General features: G+C 37.3%; 1 protein-coding gene across 1 annotated transcript in view; it reads left to right on the top strand.

Annotated features, from left to right (window-relative positions):
- The window catches only part of LOC136873955 (Krueppel-like factor luna), a 1015772-nt gene extending 995732 nt beyond the window's left edge, over positions 1-20040 (top strand). The window contains exon 5 of the mRNA XM_067147350.2: positions 16042-20040. Within this exon, the coding sequence (XP_067003451.1) occupies positions 16042-16217 (176 nt within the window). The 3' untranslated portion in view covers positions 16218-20040. The remainder of the gene's footprint in view (positions 1-16041) is intronic.
- Positions 20041-22013: the final 1973 nt, after the last annotated feature.

The raw sequence follows: 22013 nt of genomic DNA on the forward strand, positions 1-22013 counted from the left end.
AACAATTGGAGTCGATTGCTTTTTTTTTTTGGAAGTATCTGATGCAGTCAACAGTGCAAAGAATGTGTGGGAATTAACGAAGAAGTTGTATAAGATCGGAATGATCATCAAAGGTAGAAATGAGCGAATGAGCGGTTTTAGGTACAATCTATACGTATTATAAAATGAAATCCGTAGTCATCACTTTATTCTTCCTCAAACCACTGAGGCTTGCTAGGATTGGCAAATAATATCGCAAAACTAGTATTCACTTTAAAGTTTATTGTGATTGTGCGGGATAATCTCGACAACCACCGAACAGTTTTCGATGAGGTTTTCACCGATGTGATGTGGAGGTGTGTGTACCGTCCATATACGAAAAAAGCAGGAGCGGAGCGGTGTGATTTTAGTGATGAATGACAAAGAAAATACGGACTTCCGAGCATATTCTTGGCGTACGCTGCCTAAAGTGTCGATAGTGGAACCCATGTATGTGTGAAATAACAATTGGTGAGCATAAAAAGCTCTACAAAAAGTCCACTACAGTATTTATCTGTAAAAGGTAGCACAAAGTAAGCATTGTTGTGTTAGAGTTTGCAGTGAAAATTAAACTTAAAATTAGAAATAGTATTTTGTGATTAATTACGTAAACCTTATTGAAATAGATGATTTATTCAGATTAAAAAATATATATTTTACAGTATGTAATCCTAATTTGCATGAATGATCTAGCAGTTTGACCTGTTGCCATTTTTTGATAGATGCAGTATTTTTGTATAGGGGCTGCCTGGCCGAGGCGGTAAAGGCGTGCTCGGTTCGCCCGGAAGGACGTGGGTTCGAATCCCCGTCAGGAAGTCGTAAAATTTAAGAAATGAGATTTCCACTTCCGGAGGTGCATATGGCCCTGAGGTTCACTCAGCCTACACCAAAAATGAGTACCAGGGTAATTCCTGGGGGCAAAGGCGGCCGGGCGTAGAGCTAACCCCTCTACCCCATCAAGTGCCGAGGTTACGGATAGTGGAAGCCTTTACCTTCCACCCCTCCAAGGGCCTTCATGGCCTGTACGGAGATGACTTTGCTTACTTTGCTTTTAGTATTTTTGTATCCGTCTCTTGGCACAGGCCACAGCAAAGTGTAGCTTCCACCGAAGTCCCAGTCTCATCCATGGCTGTGACAATATGGAAGCTGCTGGGGTATGGGTGGTGCTGAGTAATGACATTTGGGGCACAACTAGTGTCTGAGTGTTATGAAAGGTGTTGGTCATAGGATCAGTCGTGCTGCAGTAGCACCTTCTGGTCCAGTCAGGAAAGCAATGACAAACTACCTCACTCCTCATCTTGCTTAGTACGCCTCATTTGGGCTTTGCCATTGGTTTTTGCAGTTTCCCTATAACTGCATAGCCTTTGGTGGTGCTATTTGAAGATCCAACCAACCTCTGGGCTGATGACCTAACAGACAGACACGGTCTAGCAGTTATCATCGTTTAATTGAAAGTGCAGTAATGGTGTGAAATAACAGACTGGCGGTCGGAAGGGCCTTAGAGAAACTTCGCACTGACAAGGGAATGTGTATTCAAACGTTCAAACGTACAAGGATATATATAAGAAAAAGAACTGTACACGCTCAACTTTTGTATGCCTAATCCGAGATAAAACGAATATGAGGCAAACATTACACTACTTTACACTGACTGCTGTTACTGTCATCTGCTGTCACTCATCTCCATTAGATGGCATTATTACTACAGTTATATAATAACTAACCCTTCTGTCCTGATATCGTCGAAGCGGTTTTACAGCTTTTAAAAACTTTCACACAACTACCACCACTACCATCACAACGACTAAATAATATTTCTACCTCAGCGATCCTTGGCGTTGGTGGACTTAGTAGTGAAAATCTAAATTCGTGGATATCTGCATTATTGTACCTGGTATAGTAAAATGTATCAGGTATGAAAGAATGAAAGTTGGATTTTCTACCATTTTTGTTATATACAACCTTTATATAGGAATAATAATTCAGGGATACTTGAAATCCTTTGAAAGATGTAACATTTGTAAATATCTCTGTCATTATTCCACATACGATAAAAGCACATGAAGCATAAAAAGAATTTGTGCAAATTTTGATAAGTGTTTCGATACAGTTAATATTGCTACGTCACTGTGTAAATCAAATAATAGTACACAACTCGTCTATCCTGAACGTAAATAGTGAGTTCCCACAAATTTTGTTCAGCCGTAAGAAACTCACAGTCTGACTGATAGATAGATAGATAGATAGCTAGATAGATAGATAGAAAGATATTGAAGTGAGCGTAATTGTGATTTTTGCTTACTTAATATAAGATAATACGGAAGTATGAGATTGAAGATTGGAGGCATATCAGGAGTTCCAGTTTGTCACAAGGACCGCCCTGTCCAGCGACGCGTGCTCTCTGGCGTTCGATCCTATTTGGAAGACGCGTGGAGCATGTTTGTCTTCAGCATAGTCAAGTAGAAATCACCCACCCACCAAGCGTTCCTACACCCTCTGCGTGCCCTGATGGAATACGTGGCTGCAATCGTATAGCAGACACTGTGATTCATTTCCCAACTCCCAAGTTTTATGAAGGCTCAAAGAGAAGGATTTCTTTACGCTTGTGACCATCGATTTATCAATATTGTCTTCTGGGACAGGATATTAAATTGAATAGACTGCAGTACCGAAATGGTGTAACAGTCATTGCTGGCCGTTTCCCTGGTGGCCCATTAGTACAGCCGGAGCTGCCCATCATTCAGATGGATCCATCGTTAGTAGGCTTCAAGACTCACCCTCCGCTTGAGGAGACCTGGTCGTCATTAAGCTGGTATTGACTAAGACCGATAATACCTAAAAGCTCAATATATCAAGGTTTCATAGTAAAATGCCTTTCTTATTTGTGTATTGTGAAATAGATCCCTCAGTGGTATACTGTCGGCCTCCACGTCGTACGATCATGGGTTCGAACCTGGAAAGGTAGTCAGCATTTTAAATAGTAGTATTTGTAGCTGCAATAGTGTAGTGTAGCACTATCATTCCCGGACAGCATTCACCCCCACTTCTGACAACAAGGTACTAGGAAACTGTTTGATAAAATGAAATTACTTGGCGAAAGCTCTGTCGAAAATGAGGTGTTGTGGAGCCTGTGATCTCTGTACCAATACCAGCACGCCTTTGAACAGTTCTTCTGATTTCCATACTCATTTAAAGTTGAGCTTCACTCTCTCTGCTTGTCTCCTCCCCCTCCCTTCCTTCACCAACACTCCTTCATGTTCTTTCTAATGTTATACAGACGCCTGCTCCAGTCTGAGGGAGAACATGGAACGTTTCCTGAATGACACATGACTTACACCCTCGGTTCCCCTTTAACCCTTCTCATGGCAGGCGAATGATGAAAATATTTCTGAGAGTAATATGATTTTTTCCGTTCAAAAGTTCATAAAAATTCCTTTTTCAAAATTCAGTAAAACAATAACACGTTTTGAAGAAATAAGAAAACACGGCCCGTCTGATTCGTGGCCTGCAAAGACGACTTCTGTTCAACCAGATAATGTTCAGCTACTGTAGTGCCACTATGTCAGCCGTATTGCCTGGCTTTCCGGTTTCGTTGCCTCTCGTATCAGCTAGCTCTTCAGATGGTCTCAGGACTCTTAAGGTCAACCCCGTTTCAGTCCTCATTAAAATCCCTGGACTGACTGGGAGTCGAAGTCGGGCTTTATGATTAAGATGCAGGCACGTTACGCTTACACCACGGGGCTCCTTTTAGGAGACTTAAACAATAGAAGTACACTTGATTGACAGCATACTACTGCTTTACTACAGTACAATGTTATCCAATGAAAGAAGCCAGAAAAGTGAGAGTTACTTTCAGTTCTTTGGTTAGTAACAAATAATAATAATAATAATAATAATAATAATAATAATAATAATAATAATAATAATAATAATAATAATAATAATAATGAGGCCTTTTTCATAAGCTAATGACATATATTTACCCACACAGCATCGTTACATGGCTACTTTACAGAAACTTTCTGGGCCAATGACCTAAATATTAGGCTTCTTTAAATAACGGTCATTCAGAATCTATCTTCTGTTGTAGACCTCGAATCAGTCCATCCGGATAATATCTTACAATAGTAGACGTTCTTGTTTCACTCTCAACACTATTAATTGCTGGAATATTCTGTATGCAGTACTCAGGAGACATGTTTATTGTGATTTACTGTAGAAACAGAGACAGATTTACCACGAACAGGATACATTCTTGTTATAGGTGATATAACAAGAGTTGTACTGTGGGATACGAACCACTACAACCATCTAGCAACACGTTTCTTCTCGGTGCGGAATATTCCGTCTACAACCCACAGGTGAAATGTTCGTTGATGGAATATTCCGTCTACAACACTCCGGTGAAATGTTCATTGGTGGAATATTTCGTCTACAACACTCAGGTGAAATGTTCATTGGTGGAATATTCCGTCTACAACACTCAGGTGAAATGTTCTTTGGTGAAATAGTCCTTGTACAACTCTCAGGTTAAATGTTCATTGGTGGAATATTCCGTCTACAACTCTCAGGTTAAATGTTCGTTGATGGAATATTCCGTCTACAACTCTCAGGTTAAATGTTCATTGATGGAATATTCCGTCGACAACTCTCAGGTTAAATGTTCGTTGGTGGAATATCCGTCTACAACTCTCAGGTTAAATGTTCATTGATGGAATATTTCGTCTACAACTCTCAGGTTAAATGTTCGTTGATGGAATATTCCGTCCACAACTCTCAGGTTAAATGTTCATTGATGGAATATTTCGTCTACAACTCTCAGGTTAAATGTTCGTTGATGGAATATTCCGTCCACAACTCTCAGGTTAAATGTTCATTGCTGGAATATTCCGTCTACAACTCTCAGGTTAAATGTTCGTTGATGGAATATTCCGTCCACAACTCTCAGGTTAAATGTTCGTTGGTGGAATATCCGTCTACAACTCTCAGGTTAAATGTTCATTGGTGGAATATTCCGTCTACAACTCTCAGGTTAAATGTTCGTTGATGGAATATTTCGTCTACAACTCTCAGGTTAAATGTTCGTTGATGGAATATTCCGTCCACAACTCTCAGGTTAAATGTTCATTGATGGAATATTTCGTCTACAACTCTCAGGTTAAATGTTCATTGATGGAATATCCGTCTACAACTCTCAGGTTAAATGTTCATTGATGGAATATTCCGTCCACAACTCTCAAGTGAAATGTTCATTGGAGAAATATTCCGTCTACGACTCTGGAAGGGTAAACGTGGCTTCATTTTCTTTCATTGTGGGCTGCCGCTCGGTTCACGCTGGAGGACGCGATTGCGTTTCTACTTTAGGATGTCGAAAAATTAAGGTACGAGACTTTTACATCGGGGGAGGTTCATGGCCCTTTGTTTCGCTGGGCGTGAACCTAAATAAGCATCTGATTAATTGCTGAGGGAAAAGACAGCTGGGTATGGAGTTAACCGCTCTATCCAACTTACAAGGGGAGCTTATATTGCGGCGAACACCGATTTTATCCAGCTTTCGCGGTGTTAATCTACATGGGCCCAAAATCAATAACTATTAGGAAATTCCCTCGAATGTGTTTTTAATATGAGAGATTTTAGCGTTTCAGTTTTCAATCAGCAATTAGGATATAAGACAGCCTTATCAGCCCCATTAAGAGAAGCGCTTTAATAATAATAATAATAATAATAATAATAATAATAATAATAATAATGTTATTCGCTTTACGTCCCACTTACTACTATTTTAAGGTCTTCGGAGACGCCGAGGTGCTGGAATTTAGTCCCGCAGGAGTTCTTTTACGTGCCAGTAAATCTACCAACACGAGGCTGACGTATTTGAGCACCTTCAAATACCACCGGACTGAGCCAGGATCGAACCTGCCAAGTTGGGATCAGAAGGCCAGCGCCTCAACCGTCTGAGCCACTCAGTCCGGCTGAAGCGCTTTCGTAACATAGTGGTCAGTGCGCTGGTTCACAGATTCGAAATCCACCAAGTGATTGATTGCTATTTATTTATTTATTTATTTATTTATTTATTTATTTATTTATTTATTTATTTATTTATTTATTTATTTATTTATTTATTTATTTATTTATTTATTTATTTATTTATTTTGAAAATCAATTTTCGCCCTTTCTTTTTGATTTAAATTTTAACTTTTTCATGCTTTCTTTTAATAATGATTTACTTCTTATGTTTAGTGATAATATCATTTTCTATTAGTAGCACATACAAAACGTATTCTCTTAATAGTCAGTCTTGAAATATAAGGAAGAACAAAAGGAAATGCACGAAGAGTGAGAGAGAGAGAGAGAGAGAGAGAGAATAAAGAAGGGTCGAAGGTGGTCGATAATCTGTTCTTCCACGTGACTGATTATTGCAATTGAAATAAAGTTCTGTAAGGTTTAATAATTAAATATTCAAAATAATGTCCGGGAATTCGTTCCATTAAATGAAAAGTCATGTCCCTGTGGTTCGGAATCCATGTAATACTGAAGATCCGTGTCTATGATCTCGACATCGATAGTCACGAAAAACTACACGCTTACTTGAAGACTACACATTTGATTTTACCTGCGCAATATTGTCTTTAAAATATATTTCTGTATTTTCCTTTTTCTGCAATAATATGACGAGAGCTCCATAATTTATCTTATGTTGTACTTATTTTTAATGTAACAATCTACAAAATTAAATAAATAATTGTAAGAAAATTGAATATATACGGAGTAAATCAAAGAGACAGGTATTTTGTTTTTTATGTCATGGTCTCGCTGTAACCTATTCAGATAACAAAATATTCAGCACGGAAATCACAATTTTATTTTTTCCGTAGTAATATAACGAGAGGTTTAGAATTTACGTAGATAGAATATGTTGTATTTGTTTTGACTAATTGATGAATGACTACAAAATGAAATAAGTTATGAAATGAAATGAAATGAAATGAAATGAAATGGCTTTTAGTGCCGGGAGGTGTCCGAGGACTTCGGCTCGCCAGGTGCAGGTCTTTTCATTTAACACCCGTAGGCAACCTGCGTGTCGTGATGAGAATGAAATCATGATGAAGACGACACATACACCCAGTCCCCATGCCAGGGTAATTAATTAGTTATGATAATATAATACATTTACGTAAATATTATTCAAGACAGCTGAAGCATGCTATCGGAGAAAACAAGTTGTAACGACGTTTGAGTGCGCTATTCTGATGAATTCTATAAAAGCAAGTGCACGAAGGTGGGATAAAGTGAAGGTGATAAAATAGTGATGACAGGCAGCTATGTTTGGTTGAGATTCCTGATGTTTTATAACGAATTGATCACTGATTCATGTGTTGGACATAATATGTCACTATTAACATTACTTGCGTAGCAAAATAACTAACGATGGCAGAAATAAGGAGGACATAAAAATGCAGACTAACACAAGCATGGGAGAGAAAAAAATGTTCCCACATCGAACAAGGATATAGGAATTAGAAGATGCTTTTGAAAACTTTCATCTCGAGCATGGGAAGTACGGAAGTGAAAAATGGTCAATAACTAGCTCATAAAGGAAGAGAATAGAAGCCTTTGAAATGCGGTGTTACAGAAGAATACTGAAGGTGAGATTGATAGATCGAATCAAGAATGAAGTGATACTGAATAACATTGTTGAGAGGAGGACTATGTGGCGAAATTTGACCTGAGGAACAACTAGAATGGCAGGACACTTCTTAAGACACCCAGGATTTGTTCAGTTAGTTTGTGAGGGAAGTGTAGGCGATAAGAACGGTAGTGGGTGGCCAAGACAGGAATGTAGTATGTAGATGTAGGATGTAGTAGTTACATAGGAATGAATGTTTAGCACGGGATAGGGTGGCATGAAAGGCTACATCAAACCACTCCATTAACTGTTGACCCAAATAACAATATAATCTTCAACAACCGACAGAGAGGGCTAAAATCAAGACGTTGAAAAACTTAGGGTATGCATTGACATGCATTCTAACAGACACAGTAGCTAATTATATTTCAAATGCATGAACTTGTATTAATACCTTAAGGATCATGGAGAGGCTTAAGAAAGCGGGTAGCGGCTGTACAGGAGCTCTGCTCCCCTCTCCCAGCCCCTTAGGCTGGAGCTTATTGCGTCATGAATAACCATGAGTCTGACGAAGTTAACCAAGGATCGAGCGGGCGCAGGGATAAAAGAAGAAAGTTGAAAATCTGTTGGTTGATTGATAGCAAGAGGTGTACAGTTGTGGCTGGGGCACGGCTTGGTGTAATAATTACTCGATATCAAGTAGGCCTACTTCACAATCTCCGGCTTGTCTCACTCGTGATGATTGGTTCAGATCTGCGTCAGAATATTCTTCTTTGTTCGGATATGATTCTCCTTCTGGTGCAATCCCCTCACAAAATGATGGTGATCATCACGGAGTATTTTGTGCTTTCCATATAAGGGTTGCAGTATCGTGAATGTCGAACTACTGTCAGAGGTTCCATGCCCAGGTTAATCTTATATTTCACTCCTAAGTGCACATTTCCCTTCTATCATGTGTTCTGTGGCCTGTTGTATGGGACTGCATTTATCTTTCAGAAGATGTGACCGAAATAAACTGTTTTCCTACTTTTTATCATGGTTATGACTTCACATGATTTTCCGGTGCAGCGGAGTACATTTTTCTAGTGGTTTAACGTCGGATTAACACATGGAAGGATTTTGGCGTCTCAAGAATGGGAAAGAGCTAGATTGAGAAGGTGGCGTGCGTGGCATTAATTGAAGTACGAAAATGGGAAATGGGAGACCATGGAAAACATCTTCAGGGCTGCCAACGGTGGCATTCCAATCCACCAACTCCCGAATGTAATCTCTTGGGAACGCGAACCTAACCGCATGGCCAACACTCTCAGTAGAAGAACCTTCTCTTCGGTGATGCGGTCTACTCATTGGAACTCTAAGATTCTGCGATACAATTCACATTTCAACGCAGTAGGTACATTGAAGAATGGATATTATCAAATAGTAATGTACATACAAGTTTGGAAATAACATGTACTTCTCATGGTTATATAAATTACACTCATAAACCACAATGCGCCAAGCAAATTTGTACAAAGTCTGTGTGTGTGAAATATTAGACACCCATCGATGTCATATTTTCCCTTCCCAACAACACCATTGAACGTTTACGTGGGACCGGACTGGATTCGAACTGTATGTTTGTATGTTTCGTGCAACATTTTTCATAAATGTGGTTGTAGCGTACTATGCCGGACAATGAGAGAGTGATTAGTTTATCTATTTCCTTGTCCGGTTCGATTCCCTTTTCGCTTTTTGAACTGATACTAAGCTATATTTTCATTGCATTTTAATGTCCTTATAATATTATTATTCATGGCAGAGCAAACCTAAAATACAATTCTGTAATGACTAAAACTAAGATTAATAATGGGCAGTGATGAAACTGTATTAATACTATGAAACTGTTACTGTCACTAAAATGCACATTACAAAACATATAAAATTCAAATGAAATATATTTTGAATACTAAACATTACAACTGTTATCAGTGATTAGATATATGGCTAGGAGTGAATTTGTTTGAGCACTTTTTTTGGACGAGTGGAATGACCATTTTGAGTAAATTTTGCGGAGTATGTAAAGTATGTGACTTTCTACTGAAGAGTTATTTCGGTACATTTTCTGATATAGAGCAGTTATGTGTCATTATAATCAAGGAGTTGTGTGTTCACAGTTTGTGTGGTGAAAGAATGATGTGACATTTTGTGGGGGTGGGGTGGGGTTTTGTTTTCTGGTAGGAGAATTATATAACAAATTGTGGAGGAATTGTCTGAGCACGTTTTTAGTAGGAGATGATAATACATTCTGGCTAAGAAATGATTTGAGCACGCTCTTTATGATAGGAGAATGGTGTGAAGTTCTGTTGGAGTTGTTTCAACATGTTTTGTGAGCTAGGTGAATGACGTTACAGTCTGATGAATGAGTGCTAAGGAGCTGTTTCAACACACGTTTTGTGCGTTAGGAGAATGATGAGACATTCTGATGGAGTAGATGTTTGAACTTATTTTGTATACTAGAAGAGTCATATGCCATAGTACCAGGGGAGTTGTTTGAGCACGTTTAGTGGAAAAGGAATGTGATGCCACATTTTATTAGAAACTTTGTTTGAGTAGGTTTTAAGAAGATGGAGAATTATGTTGATGAGGGTGCTGGTTTACGTTACTGTAGTATTATTACGTATTGCAGAATGAATTGTTTCACCTTCTTGTCGCACATTTCATGCTCCAATATTATCCCTCGTTCACCTTTCTCCCGCACTGACTTACCGAAATCCTTCAGCTTTACTCTTTAACTTCGCCCTCCCCCTTCGTCTGTCTCACTCTCTTCCTCTCTTTCCAACTGTGCTAAATTGTTCAAACATCATTTTGTATTTCAAATTTTTTAACTTTTTTCTTTCGCGACGGAGAAGGAAGGGACTGTTATAAGAGCTGGTAGCTATGTAGAATTATCGATCTTTGTTGGAGCAAAAAACTTCCCTCCTCCTTCCTCTCTTTTTTGAAAGGGACGTGAAGTGGGATTTGAATATTTAATTACATACTTAACAAACTTCTAAGTACGCCCCTTATTCGTTGAAAATTACATTTAGGTAGAGCAAAGGTGTATCGAAATTTGGGATCTGGATTAATGAGTTGAAAGAGAGTAATAGCGTGGCCCAGCTATATTTGTTGTTAGTTTATCTTTGTTGGCAATGGTGCCTCGTTCTGCTTCATAACTTGAACTACCAACTCGCACTCAATGTCGGTCACACTGAAGTTGTTTCTGACCATTGTTTACTTATTTTTTATTTCAGTAACGTCTCTTGCCGGAGGTTGACGAGCAACAGAATTATTAATTGTTACGTTCGGTCTACTCTGATTCATAGGGTCCACAATTGGATATCAATACAGGTCATCCATCAGCTGACTGGAAGATGGTTCCAGAACCGTCCAAGCTCGCACCCCTTTGTAAGCTCACCAAATCCCATACCCTCCTTCCCTCCCATAGTGTTATTGTTTTGTTATAGCCACATTGGTTTCAGTGACACCTCGTCTACAGCGTCAGGTACTCGGTGGCTCCAACATGTAACATATAAGGAAAGTGTTTTTCGGCCTTGCTTAATACGACAAACATATCTCCGTCTAACTCGTATATAAGGCCATTTTCAGTGTAGCTTATGATTTCCTAAGAAACAGTGCATTTTAAGATCTATAGAATTACTTGAGCATTCGATCATGCCGAAGACAGTGTTAATAAGTTTCCGCTTTCTGAATTGTTGGGAAAAATAGACTGTGACATTTCTGAAAGAATGTGACTGTGAAACGTATAAACAACTGTATACTGTGTAGAGATAAGAAGAATGCAAGAATGAGTAATGTGACTTGCAAGCACGAACTTCCTGTTCTGCCCAGACAGGTCGGCTCTTATCTGCTCGTATCTGCTACACGAAAACATTGACTCACACTTTGCAGTTCGCTGGATTACAACTGACAAGAGCGAAGAGTTGCCAGTAGAAGATAATATAAGGTCGCCTGGGTAGTAGCGGAGTTGCTATGGTAACCATTGCGTCACTGGCTCTGCTGGTGAAAACCCCTTCGCCTCGTGCCTCACCGGGCATGTGCATTCTTCTGATCTCCCAACAGTACTTTGGCCTAGATTGAAGAAGGGTACAAACTGAGACGATATTGTAAGTGAAGTGAATAAGGAGCACATAGACCAAAACGAATAGTACAATGGGGGAGTGTTCAATGAAATTATGACGTGAATTTTAAACATTGAATGTAATTTAAAAAGTGTATGTTGGGCAGGGAGGAAAATATTATTACTCACTATTATTCCTAAATGCGGTAACAACATCAAAGTGATAATAACGTATTGTATTATAGCATCATACAATGGGATATCCGGCTCCTTCGCCGAATGGTCAGCGTAGTTTCGTTCAGTTCAGAATGCCCCGGGTTCGATTTCCGGCCGGGTAGGAGATTTTAGCCCTAAATGGTTGATTCCCTTGGCTCGGGAACAGGGTGTTCGTGCTATCCCGAACATCCCTGTAACGCGCATACCACAAATATCACTACCATCCATTATCGTAACACCAATCATACAAAAACTTTACAATTAATTCATTTTAATTAATGAAATAAATGTAACAAGAACAGTTCCTAATCACTTTAAATGCCTAATATTAATTGCATTATTGTAATAAGAGTAGGTGTAAACGCGTTTTAGATGCGTTGGTTGAAATTATACTTTTGACAATTTAATAAACTATTTTAGATATTTAAATGTTGATTCTTGAAGGTGTAAAAATCCTCAGTTATACAGGTACAAAACATTATTGCCTTACGTTTAATGGAAATGTTTGGGGATACATTATGAATGAGGAGCGTAATGGAATGAGGATATCCTGTAAAACATAAGAGACTCCCTCGGACTCTGAAACCTCGGTCAGATATTTAAGATTACTAACACGAGCCTCACAAAGGACTGTGTCACCTCCTCAGGTTGTGGACCTAAGAGTACGACGAAGTTGGAAACCTCGTAAGTGGAGATGAGGTATATTCTGATGACTGTAGAACAGAAGTCATTCGTTATACGTAGACTTCCTATATTGTGTGTCCTAGCATGACCGTGATGAACTGCTAACTAAGTTTGGACCTCGACCCCCTACAAGTGATAGATTACCTCACTACCCCTATATACCAGGATGTAACACACTTTCTTAGCAACGGGAGACTTACGCGCATGACGTCACGCGTGGGAGGGTTTGGTTATTAATGGTTCGTCCCACGGGCCATGTCGGAGGGATTTTCACTGCGCCTTTCCAGTCCTATTACAGCAAAGACAGTGGTACAGCTCTCCTCCACATACAATATAACACATCGTAAAGTGTTTGTTCTGCATGAAGAGAGGCACACATAGTTATGTTCTCTCAGCTTTTAAAATTGGAACAGTTTTCCGCCTGTTGAAGAATTCCTCAACGATTAACTGTCCTTAGTAGAATGTAAGGAAAATCCGAAAATGAATTTACATTTATCGAAGCATCGTCTATATTTTCTACTATTTAAATCCGTATTTATGGAAATTTAAAAATCTCGACCGGTTATAGCTAATTCAGTTTTGAAGTAAATATATCATTTAAGCGTCCTTCTTCTAGTGTCTTACTTAACGAATTATTTTCCGTCCAAAGAATTCTGCAGAGATTGTGTAAGTTATTTGGTGTAACATCTTATATCCTGATTTATCCAGCCACACTGGGCTGGAGGCTGACTAATGGTGCACATTCCATTGTTGAAATCCAACGTCACTTCCGTTCAATAGTTCCATGTTCTTTCTTGATATATTTTTTTCAGAAGGCTGCCGTATATATTTGACTTGTTGATCCAATAGTCCAGGCTCATTCCAGTGGTATTTGAAGATGCTCAAATACATCGCCCTCGTTTCAGTAGATTTAATGGACGAAAATGAACTCCTGCGAGCCTGCATGACAAAATCCCAGCACCTAGCGTCTCCAAACGCTATGAAAACAGTGGGTGATGAAGTCATTATTATTATTATTATTATTATTATTATATATATAATTCACAATTTTATTATTGGGTTTATGACCCTCTTCGGTACAATGTACATGGAAGAAGTACTATTCAGTACATACGCACATATGCTTCATACATATCGGTATATACTTACATTGTTGACAAATAAATTTGACAGACATTTATGAGATATTTACTATACATAAATGGTCAAAATTATTAGTGGTCGATTTTCATTAGTCCTCTGTGTATGGTGTATGGTTCATGCCAATAAACTTCCTTACTATATGGCAAGTGGCCAGGATTGCTGCTTTTTGTAATTCTCTGTAAGTGAGAGGGAGAAGATTAAGGGCTTCAATGCTCCTGTGTAGTGTCTTTGATATAATACCATTACATCCAATCACTACTGGAATTATGATAACACTCTTGAGTTTCCACATGGTTTTTATCTCCATGGCCAGATCTGTGTATTTGGAAATCTTCTCTGTATGTGTTGATTGGAGGTTGTGGGTATTAGGGCATGCTATGTCAATTTTGAAGCAGATTTTCGTGTTTTTATACCACACAAGTTATATCTGGTCTATTACAGGTAATAGTTTTATCAGTAATGATACTTCTATCCCAGTAAATTTTGTAATTTTCACTTTCCAAGACTGTTTGGGGTTTGTACTTCCAATATGCTGTGGTACAATGGATTAGGTTATTTTGTCGGGCTAATTTCTGGTGAATGATTTTTGCAATTTGGTCATGTCTGTACTTGTAGTCTGTGTTTGCCATTAATTGACAACCTGAGGTTATGTGCTGAATGGTTTCTGGAGATGTATTACATCGTCGGCACAGATCTGAATAGACAGACAGATCATGCAGTATATGCTTTCTGTACTTCCTTGTGGCAATGACTTGATCTTGTATGGCGAAAATTAAGCCCACTGTTTCTGGGTAGGGTATATATCAGAGTGTGTCAGCCACTCATGCGACGCTTGTTTGTCGATATATGGCTGATTTAACTCATTTGGATACCGTCCATGAACGAGGTTTCTTTTTCCACAGAATGATCTTTTCCTCATCTGTGGAGAATGACATTGTAAGTGAAGCCGGAGTGTTCAGATTGAGGGGTGTAAAACCGTTATCTGCTACAACCATTGCACTATTCTTCTTCTTCTTCTTCTTCTTCTTCTTCTTCTTCTTATTATTATTATTATTATTCTAGTGGAGGAGATTATTATAGAAAGTAACTTTGAAATAGAGAATGAATTATGTTCCTGGGTTTTCCTCAAAGCACCTCGGAACCGTTGATTCACAAATATCTCTCATTAAACACTCCACAAATTAAATGTTCTTACAAATTAAATGTATGTGCAGCGCTTCCTTATGGTACTCGAAGATTAGCATCACATGTTAAAATAGAACTCTTGCATAGTCTTATCCGATAAGAACATACACAGTTCACCTTGCAAGTGATTACACATACCATGTACTCTCACAATGTGATTATTCGAACGAACACCTGTCATAAATTTCACTTACGCAATAAGTTAATAGACATTTGTCGTATCCAGTGGAACATATCTTTGTATTGCATTATCAATGGCCGAGTTCAATGTTTTATGTCTTCGCCTTAAATTTATCTCTGCCGGGCTGAGTGGCTCAGACGGTTGAGGCGCTGGCCTTCTGACCTCAACTTGGCAGGTTCGATCCTGGCTTAGTCCGGTGGTATTTGAAGATGCTCAAATACGTCAGCCTCGTGTCGGTAGATTTACAGGCACGTAAAAGAACTCCTGCGGGACAAAATTCCGGTACCTCGGCGTCTCCGAAAACCGTAAAACAGTAGTTAGTGGGACGTAAAGCAAATAACATTATTTATTATTATTATTAAATTTATCTGCGCTATGGATACGTTCCCCTAACTTTATCTGGAATTACTTGCTCGTCAAACACGGGCTGAAACACACCTCTTTTCAATCCATTTCTTAATGCAATGTATCCTCTTTGCTAACATGCCTTGATATTTTTAACCACATTCTTTTCTCTTTCCTTAGTTCCGAAACATGAAGAGTCTCGAGAACAAGAACCACACAGTAACATGTCCAAATTTTTTATGTAGGAAGGATATCGAAGACAGTTGAAAACTCTTCTTATGTACAGTGGAAATCACGTAAAATTGATCCTTAGAAAATAAATATGGCAGACTTAAGTATCGTTCTTTCTCTTTCCAGTGTTTTAGGGGCCGATGACCTAGACTTTATGTCCCTTAAACCAGAAATAATCATCATCATCATTTTCATGATCATCTTCCTTGTTCCAGAGATTCTGTACAGGGAATGAATTAACGATATTACTTGTTTTATGTATATTGAATGGTAATCTTCTCGGAAGTAAGTAATTGTGTTGGTGTGTTTCAGGCGAGAAGCCGTACAAGTGTTCCTGGGAAGGATGCGAGTGGCGATTCGCGCGATCTGACGAGCTCACACGTCACTACAGGAAACACACGGGCGCCAAACCATTCAAGTGCCGGCACTGCGACCGCTGCTTCTCCCGGTCCGATCACTTGGCGCTGCATATGAAGAGACACGTGTAGATATATCCTCCCATGTAACATCCCTAATACCCTTTCCCTTCACCCCCTACACAAAATTCATCACTGCCAGACACACAAACATAAAATACACGAATTTACATAACACTCCTCACCATACCATATGATCCCACACAGTCAAATTATACACACTCAAAGTCAGATCGACTTAACGGGGCCAGTTCAAGTAAGCATTTGCAGTCTTTCCATTTTGTATCGCCCGGCCATTTACAGAATAGATAAATAAAGAAAACCATGTAATTGTTTAGATGAACATTGGGAGAGCCACGGCGTCATTTATGTAAGTGAAAGTGTGATCTTTCTGTTACCACAGAACAAATTAAGTGATGAGTACGGTAATGAAAAAAGTGCTTAGTGCTTAGCTTTTGGGATACATTAAAATGATAACGAATATTTTTCTTGTAAAATATCAATATTTAAAGAAAAACTTTAGTGTGTTTAATATTACCTTATTATGTGAGGTAATTAGAGAAGATTCTTTGTTATCAGTTTTGAAGTAAATGGTACGCATAAAACAAAAAAGAACAGTGATTAGCATTGAAATATTATCATGTAACCAAAGGAAGAATTAAAATTTGTGTAATATGATGTTACCAGTGGCAGAGGGAAAACAGAGCACTCCAGTTCCTTTAGAATACTGAGGTGTGAAATATTGTTCTTCCCTTTGTTCTCTACTTGAAAAATCTCTTGAAGGGAATAAATAACATTAATTTAATGGCATTTTCAGAGGTATAAGTATTCCGCATAAAAGAGTAAATTTCTTAGTTTAAGAACATCATTTGTAAAAAAGAAAGAAAAACGGAAGATGCAGGTAACGTCCTCGAATAAATCCCTGTGATCAGTAATGTGTTGGCGAAAAAATTCTTGTGGTGTTGAGAAAGAAGGATATCCAAGAATTGAAGTAAATAATTAATGAAATAATGAATATAGAAGTGTTTAAGAGTTTTCACCATTCATCATCATTCAGACAATGTTTCATATCCCGTTTTCTATGTGAAAATGTTTCGTTTTTCCTGCTTCTTCCAATTTCAAGTTTTCTTTTTTCTTATAAAATTCTTGAAAATCTAATAAAAATATAAGATTTAAAAAATTAAAAATTCAGTATTTGAAGACAAGACTGGTTGAGCGAGAGTTAAAAGACTTCCAGACTCACAAGGTAAGGAGGAAGGAGAGAAAGAGTGTCTGAGTGAAGCATAGTGCGACTGTATGGCTGAGTTCATCAACACGAAAAAATAAAAAAAAGTTTAAATTCTCATCTGTGTCATCGTTTTCCTTTTGTCGTTTCTGTTCATTCTAACTGCATTTAATGGACACACATACACAATTTAAATCAAAAAATTAATAATAATAATAGTGTAACATATTTGTACGTACAAAAATCTAAATATACGAAGAAATTATTTATTTAATTTTTTTTGTAAATCTCCTCCATAAAAATAGAAAACCGGGGCACGTCTTCTGAGCCTAACTGACGCTTTTGAGCCACGTTCTTTTTTCAGGTGCGCTGATTTGGAGTGTTTTTTGAGCCATTTTATTTTCAATCAAGTGTTCGAAAGTTTGCACACGACTGTAGAAAGGGAATTATTTATCTTCCCTTGACACAAAGCAAACGAGGGTTTGTTAGGTACGGTGTCCGGCTCTGTGGCTTACTGATCAGGACGCTGATGTTTGGTCCAAGGAGTCCCGGGTTCAATTCTCGGCCAGAATTTGGATTTTAGCTTTCATTGGTTAATTCTGCTGACTCGGGGACTGGTTATTTATGCCGCCCTCACTATTAGTTTTCATCCCATGTAGACAGGTACCAGGCCCTATTTCGAAGCCACACGCCATTATTATATAGGTTCTGTCTAAATACTTAAAATATTGCTTGCTGAGTTGTCAGTATTTAATATCTGATGTTAATCTGTTCTTTCATTAGCGTGTCCTGTCTCCAGTTTGTTCCCCTTTCGATTCACTCCGTAATAGGTCTCTTATCATTGTGTGCACACACACTCGAGATAACAATGTTACAACCTGAAAAGCATGCGCATTAGGAGAGGAAGTACCTTACGTAGAGTCTGAATACCGTTCTAAAGTTGCGAAGTTCAGCCTTACGGATATCGTTCGTAATACTGCATACATTATATTACGTTGTATATGAATATTATACTCTATTTAGGATGTGCAGTCATATTTAGAAGTATTATGTCAAAGAGTAAAACATCATTGATATTGGCTCAAAATAAACGTGGCTCAAACAAGACGTGGAGGAAGGGTCGTTTGGCTCAAAAGAACTGCGCTCTAGAGAACACAGCGAAGTTATTCATTTATGTACGTGTATTTCTTAATGAGAAGTGTCCTTGACTAATAGATGGTCCTTTTCCATGCACGAATAACAACGATGAAGTTTAAAAGGACGTTTGTGTACAAAGAAAATCAGTTCTGTCTTTTTTCATCTTCTTGTCATCATAGCTTTGTTCTTGTTTGTGCGTCTTTGTCAAAGTTTCTTAATCTTCCTCTACTAGTACACATTCCTCTTTCGACAAATGCGGTTCTTTATCTTTCTTCTATTTATTATTAAGACAGAATGTAATTAAGAGAGTAAGTGCGAGAGAATTTATTAAGAGGATAAAATAATAGATTTTTTAGTGTTTGTAGTATTTTGTACAGACGGGTTTCGTAATAATGATATTACAAACCCTAACCAAAATAATATGTACGATTATTGTATATTTTGTGCTATACCAAGCACATGAGAATTGTGTTTACAATTTGTAAATTGTCATAAAATAGACGCTTTGAATGTTTAAACAAAAACGAGTGAGAGAATTTAAGAACAAAGGGTGAGAGAAAAAGTAAGGAAAACTAGGGGAATCTATGTAAGTTTCGTTTTTAAATATATTATAAATAATATAATTCCTATGATTAGCAGAAAGAAAGTCTGTACAAACCTCTGCGTCTCGTATGGATTTCATCATTATGAACGACTCAAGCGAACCCTTGTATTGCAGTTCTTCCGATTATTATGCTACTTAAAATGCAATGAAGGCATAATTAATTTAAGAAAAGGTGCACGTGGTCGATGAAAGATTTTTTTAAATATATTATTATTATTGCTGCTGGCATGTTTGAAATACAACTTGTTTCTTAACATACGCTCCTATCAATGTTTCATGATAAACAAACATTATTTGTCATGTTGAATTTTTCATCGCTGGCTATATTTTCCATTGCTTTTTGTCTAGCTGTTGACGTTTTAAAAGAATATTTTTAGTTTTAATTTTTAGGAGTGGATGTACTCCTTAATATTAAAAATGAAAATTCCATAACTTTCATGTTTCTTATTAAATTTGATTTATATTGTATTATAATAGTTTGTGTGCGTAACATCTAGTCTTTGTTATTGCAGACGGTGATTAGCAAAACGAGGAAAGATTGAAACTCTAAAAGTATTGGCTGAGACCAATTCATTTGTAGTTAGATGATAGTAAGCTAGGCTTGCATCTTTATCTCGTTCTTGCCCCTTGTGATCCGATATGGTCATTGTTGTGTAAAGAGTGATCTAGAATTTCTTTCTCTCGTGTTAATTATTACTGTTAATTTCTTTGCAAGTAGGGGAGGATATTCAGATATAGATGTATCCTAGATTTCATTTCCTTGGCCCCTGACTATCGCGTGCCGTAGAAAATGCTAACCTGTGCCATCGGTTGAAAATAAATATTTTTCAATCTTTCCTGCGGACAACTGTTCTGTGTTAACGAAGAAGTCTCTGTATACTTTTGCTTGTATTTCCGCTCAGAGCATAATAAACGTACGTTCCTGTTAATTGTTATTTTATTGTCATACCCCTTTTCCCTGTTCCCAATATTGTTATCAATATTATATAATTACAATTCCACGGTGTACCGTCATGAAAGCAATCCGTGGTTGGTTTACAAATAAAAGTAATTTTTCATATTTCTTCAGGCATATATGTATTTATATTCTGAAATTACCAAGGTGTGACAAAATTATATTGAAATTTGATCTAATAAAAATTATGGCCTAAATGGTAGAAACCATTCTTACATAATATTATTTTGAGAAGGTACATCTTTGTCTTGTTAAATATACCATATTGCGACACGTTATATTGAATTAATATTAGGATTATAGAATAAGTGAAATGTTAAATATAATCAATGATTTGCCTTCAAGCCATTATGTTCCATTATGTTACTCTACTGTCTGTTTAGTAGAATCTGAAACCGAAAACAAAGAAATACACGCATCAAGATCGTCTTTTGCTCATATGATGTCCCTGCAGCTTTCTTCAATGCATATTTCCTGTTTCACTAAATTTTAGACCTTGTAACTTATATAGTTCAGAAAATGTTTGTACTCGTATATCCTCAATTCATAAATTTAATGAGGAAAAATACTTCAAGGCAAAGCTGACCAACTGTGCGGGCATGCTCAGTTAAAATTAGCTTCATTATGCAAAGGCTATAGAAGATGTGCAAGTTTTTGAATCATGGACCAAAGCGGTAAGTTTGGAGTTTGTTGATACGATGAATTCCATGCGATTACTTTATCTGAATTAGTATTTCCATTAGGTTTTTGTATTATTTATCCTAATTTTATTGTCTAAGTAGGAGTTGAATTACGTTGTACATAGGTTTAAAATATGAACTTAATATTTCCAGATGAGATCTTGACGTAATTGTTGATTTTAGGAAGTCATTTCGTTATTAAAGATCACGAATAATGTTGTCGAATATCATTCTTCTTTTTTGTAGGCTATGCAATTATGAGGTTTTATTTTATTACATGAACTGTTTTGGATCTAAATTCAATATACTGCCCTTTACTTGACGAGGCATTCCTAACGAGTCAGGGAGTTCCTTCCAGCGGAGCGATACTCTCACTTTTGTTACTTTGGACTTCAGGCTACAGTAAGCAGACAAATACAAACTTATAGTATATGAGTGAAATACTAGAAAATACTAGAAACGTACTTAAACTTAATGACGATAAATCATGACAAAGAAACATATTTTAAATACTAGTAAATATTTTGATAGCCAATCAATACTATTTAATAATTCTTCAATTTCCATTTTTATTTTAAATGTAATTTGTATTTTAGTTGCATTTAATAATTTGTAATTAGACTAGATTCTTATTGAAAATTGAATTTCAATTTTAATTTTATTGAAGGCCTTTAATTAGAATGTAGAGTGATTATATATAACATTGAACTATGTTAATCGATATTTGTATTAACATTCGTCAATTTATTGTATTAATCAATTCTAACTCGATAGCTGCAGTCGCTTATGTGCGGCTAGTATTCAGTATTCGGAAGGTAGTGGGTTCGAACCCCACTGTCAGCAGCTCTGAAGGTGTTTTTCCGTGGTTTCCCATTTTCACACCAAGTAAATGCTGGCACAGTACCTTAATTAAGGCCACGGCCGATTCCTTCCCACTCCCACCCCTTACCTGTCCCATCGTCGCCGTAAGACCTATCTGTGTCAGTGCGACGTAAAGCAACTTGCAAAAAAATAAAATAAAAGAAGAGGTATTAACCAAACGAATTACACGCTGAAGAAGAATTTAATCGAGGTGAAAAATGTATGCTTCAAAGAAAAAGTAAATAAGTATTCAATATTAATGATTATCTGCATGGATATTAACTTTTATTTAAGATTAAGTAATATTAATACCGTTGAACATACTTTCGTTTCATGTTAAATCTTAACATGTCAAAAGCATCGTGGCCTAGAAATAACTATCTATTGCTATGTAATGATATTTTAT

This window comes from Anabrus simplex, chromosome 5, assembly GCF_040414725.1.
Source record: "Anabrus simplex isolate iqAnaSimp1 chromosome 5, ASM4041472v1, whole genome shotgun sequence".
Classification (NCBI taxonomy): domain Eukaryota; kingdom Metazoa; phylum Arthropoda; class Insecta; order Orthoptera; family Tettigoniidae; genus Anabrus; species Anabrus simplex.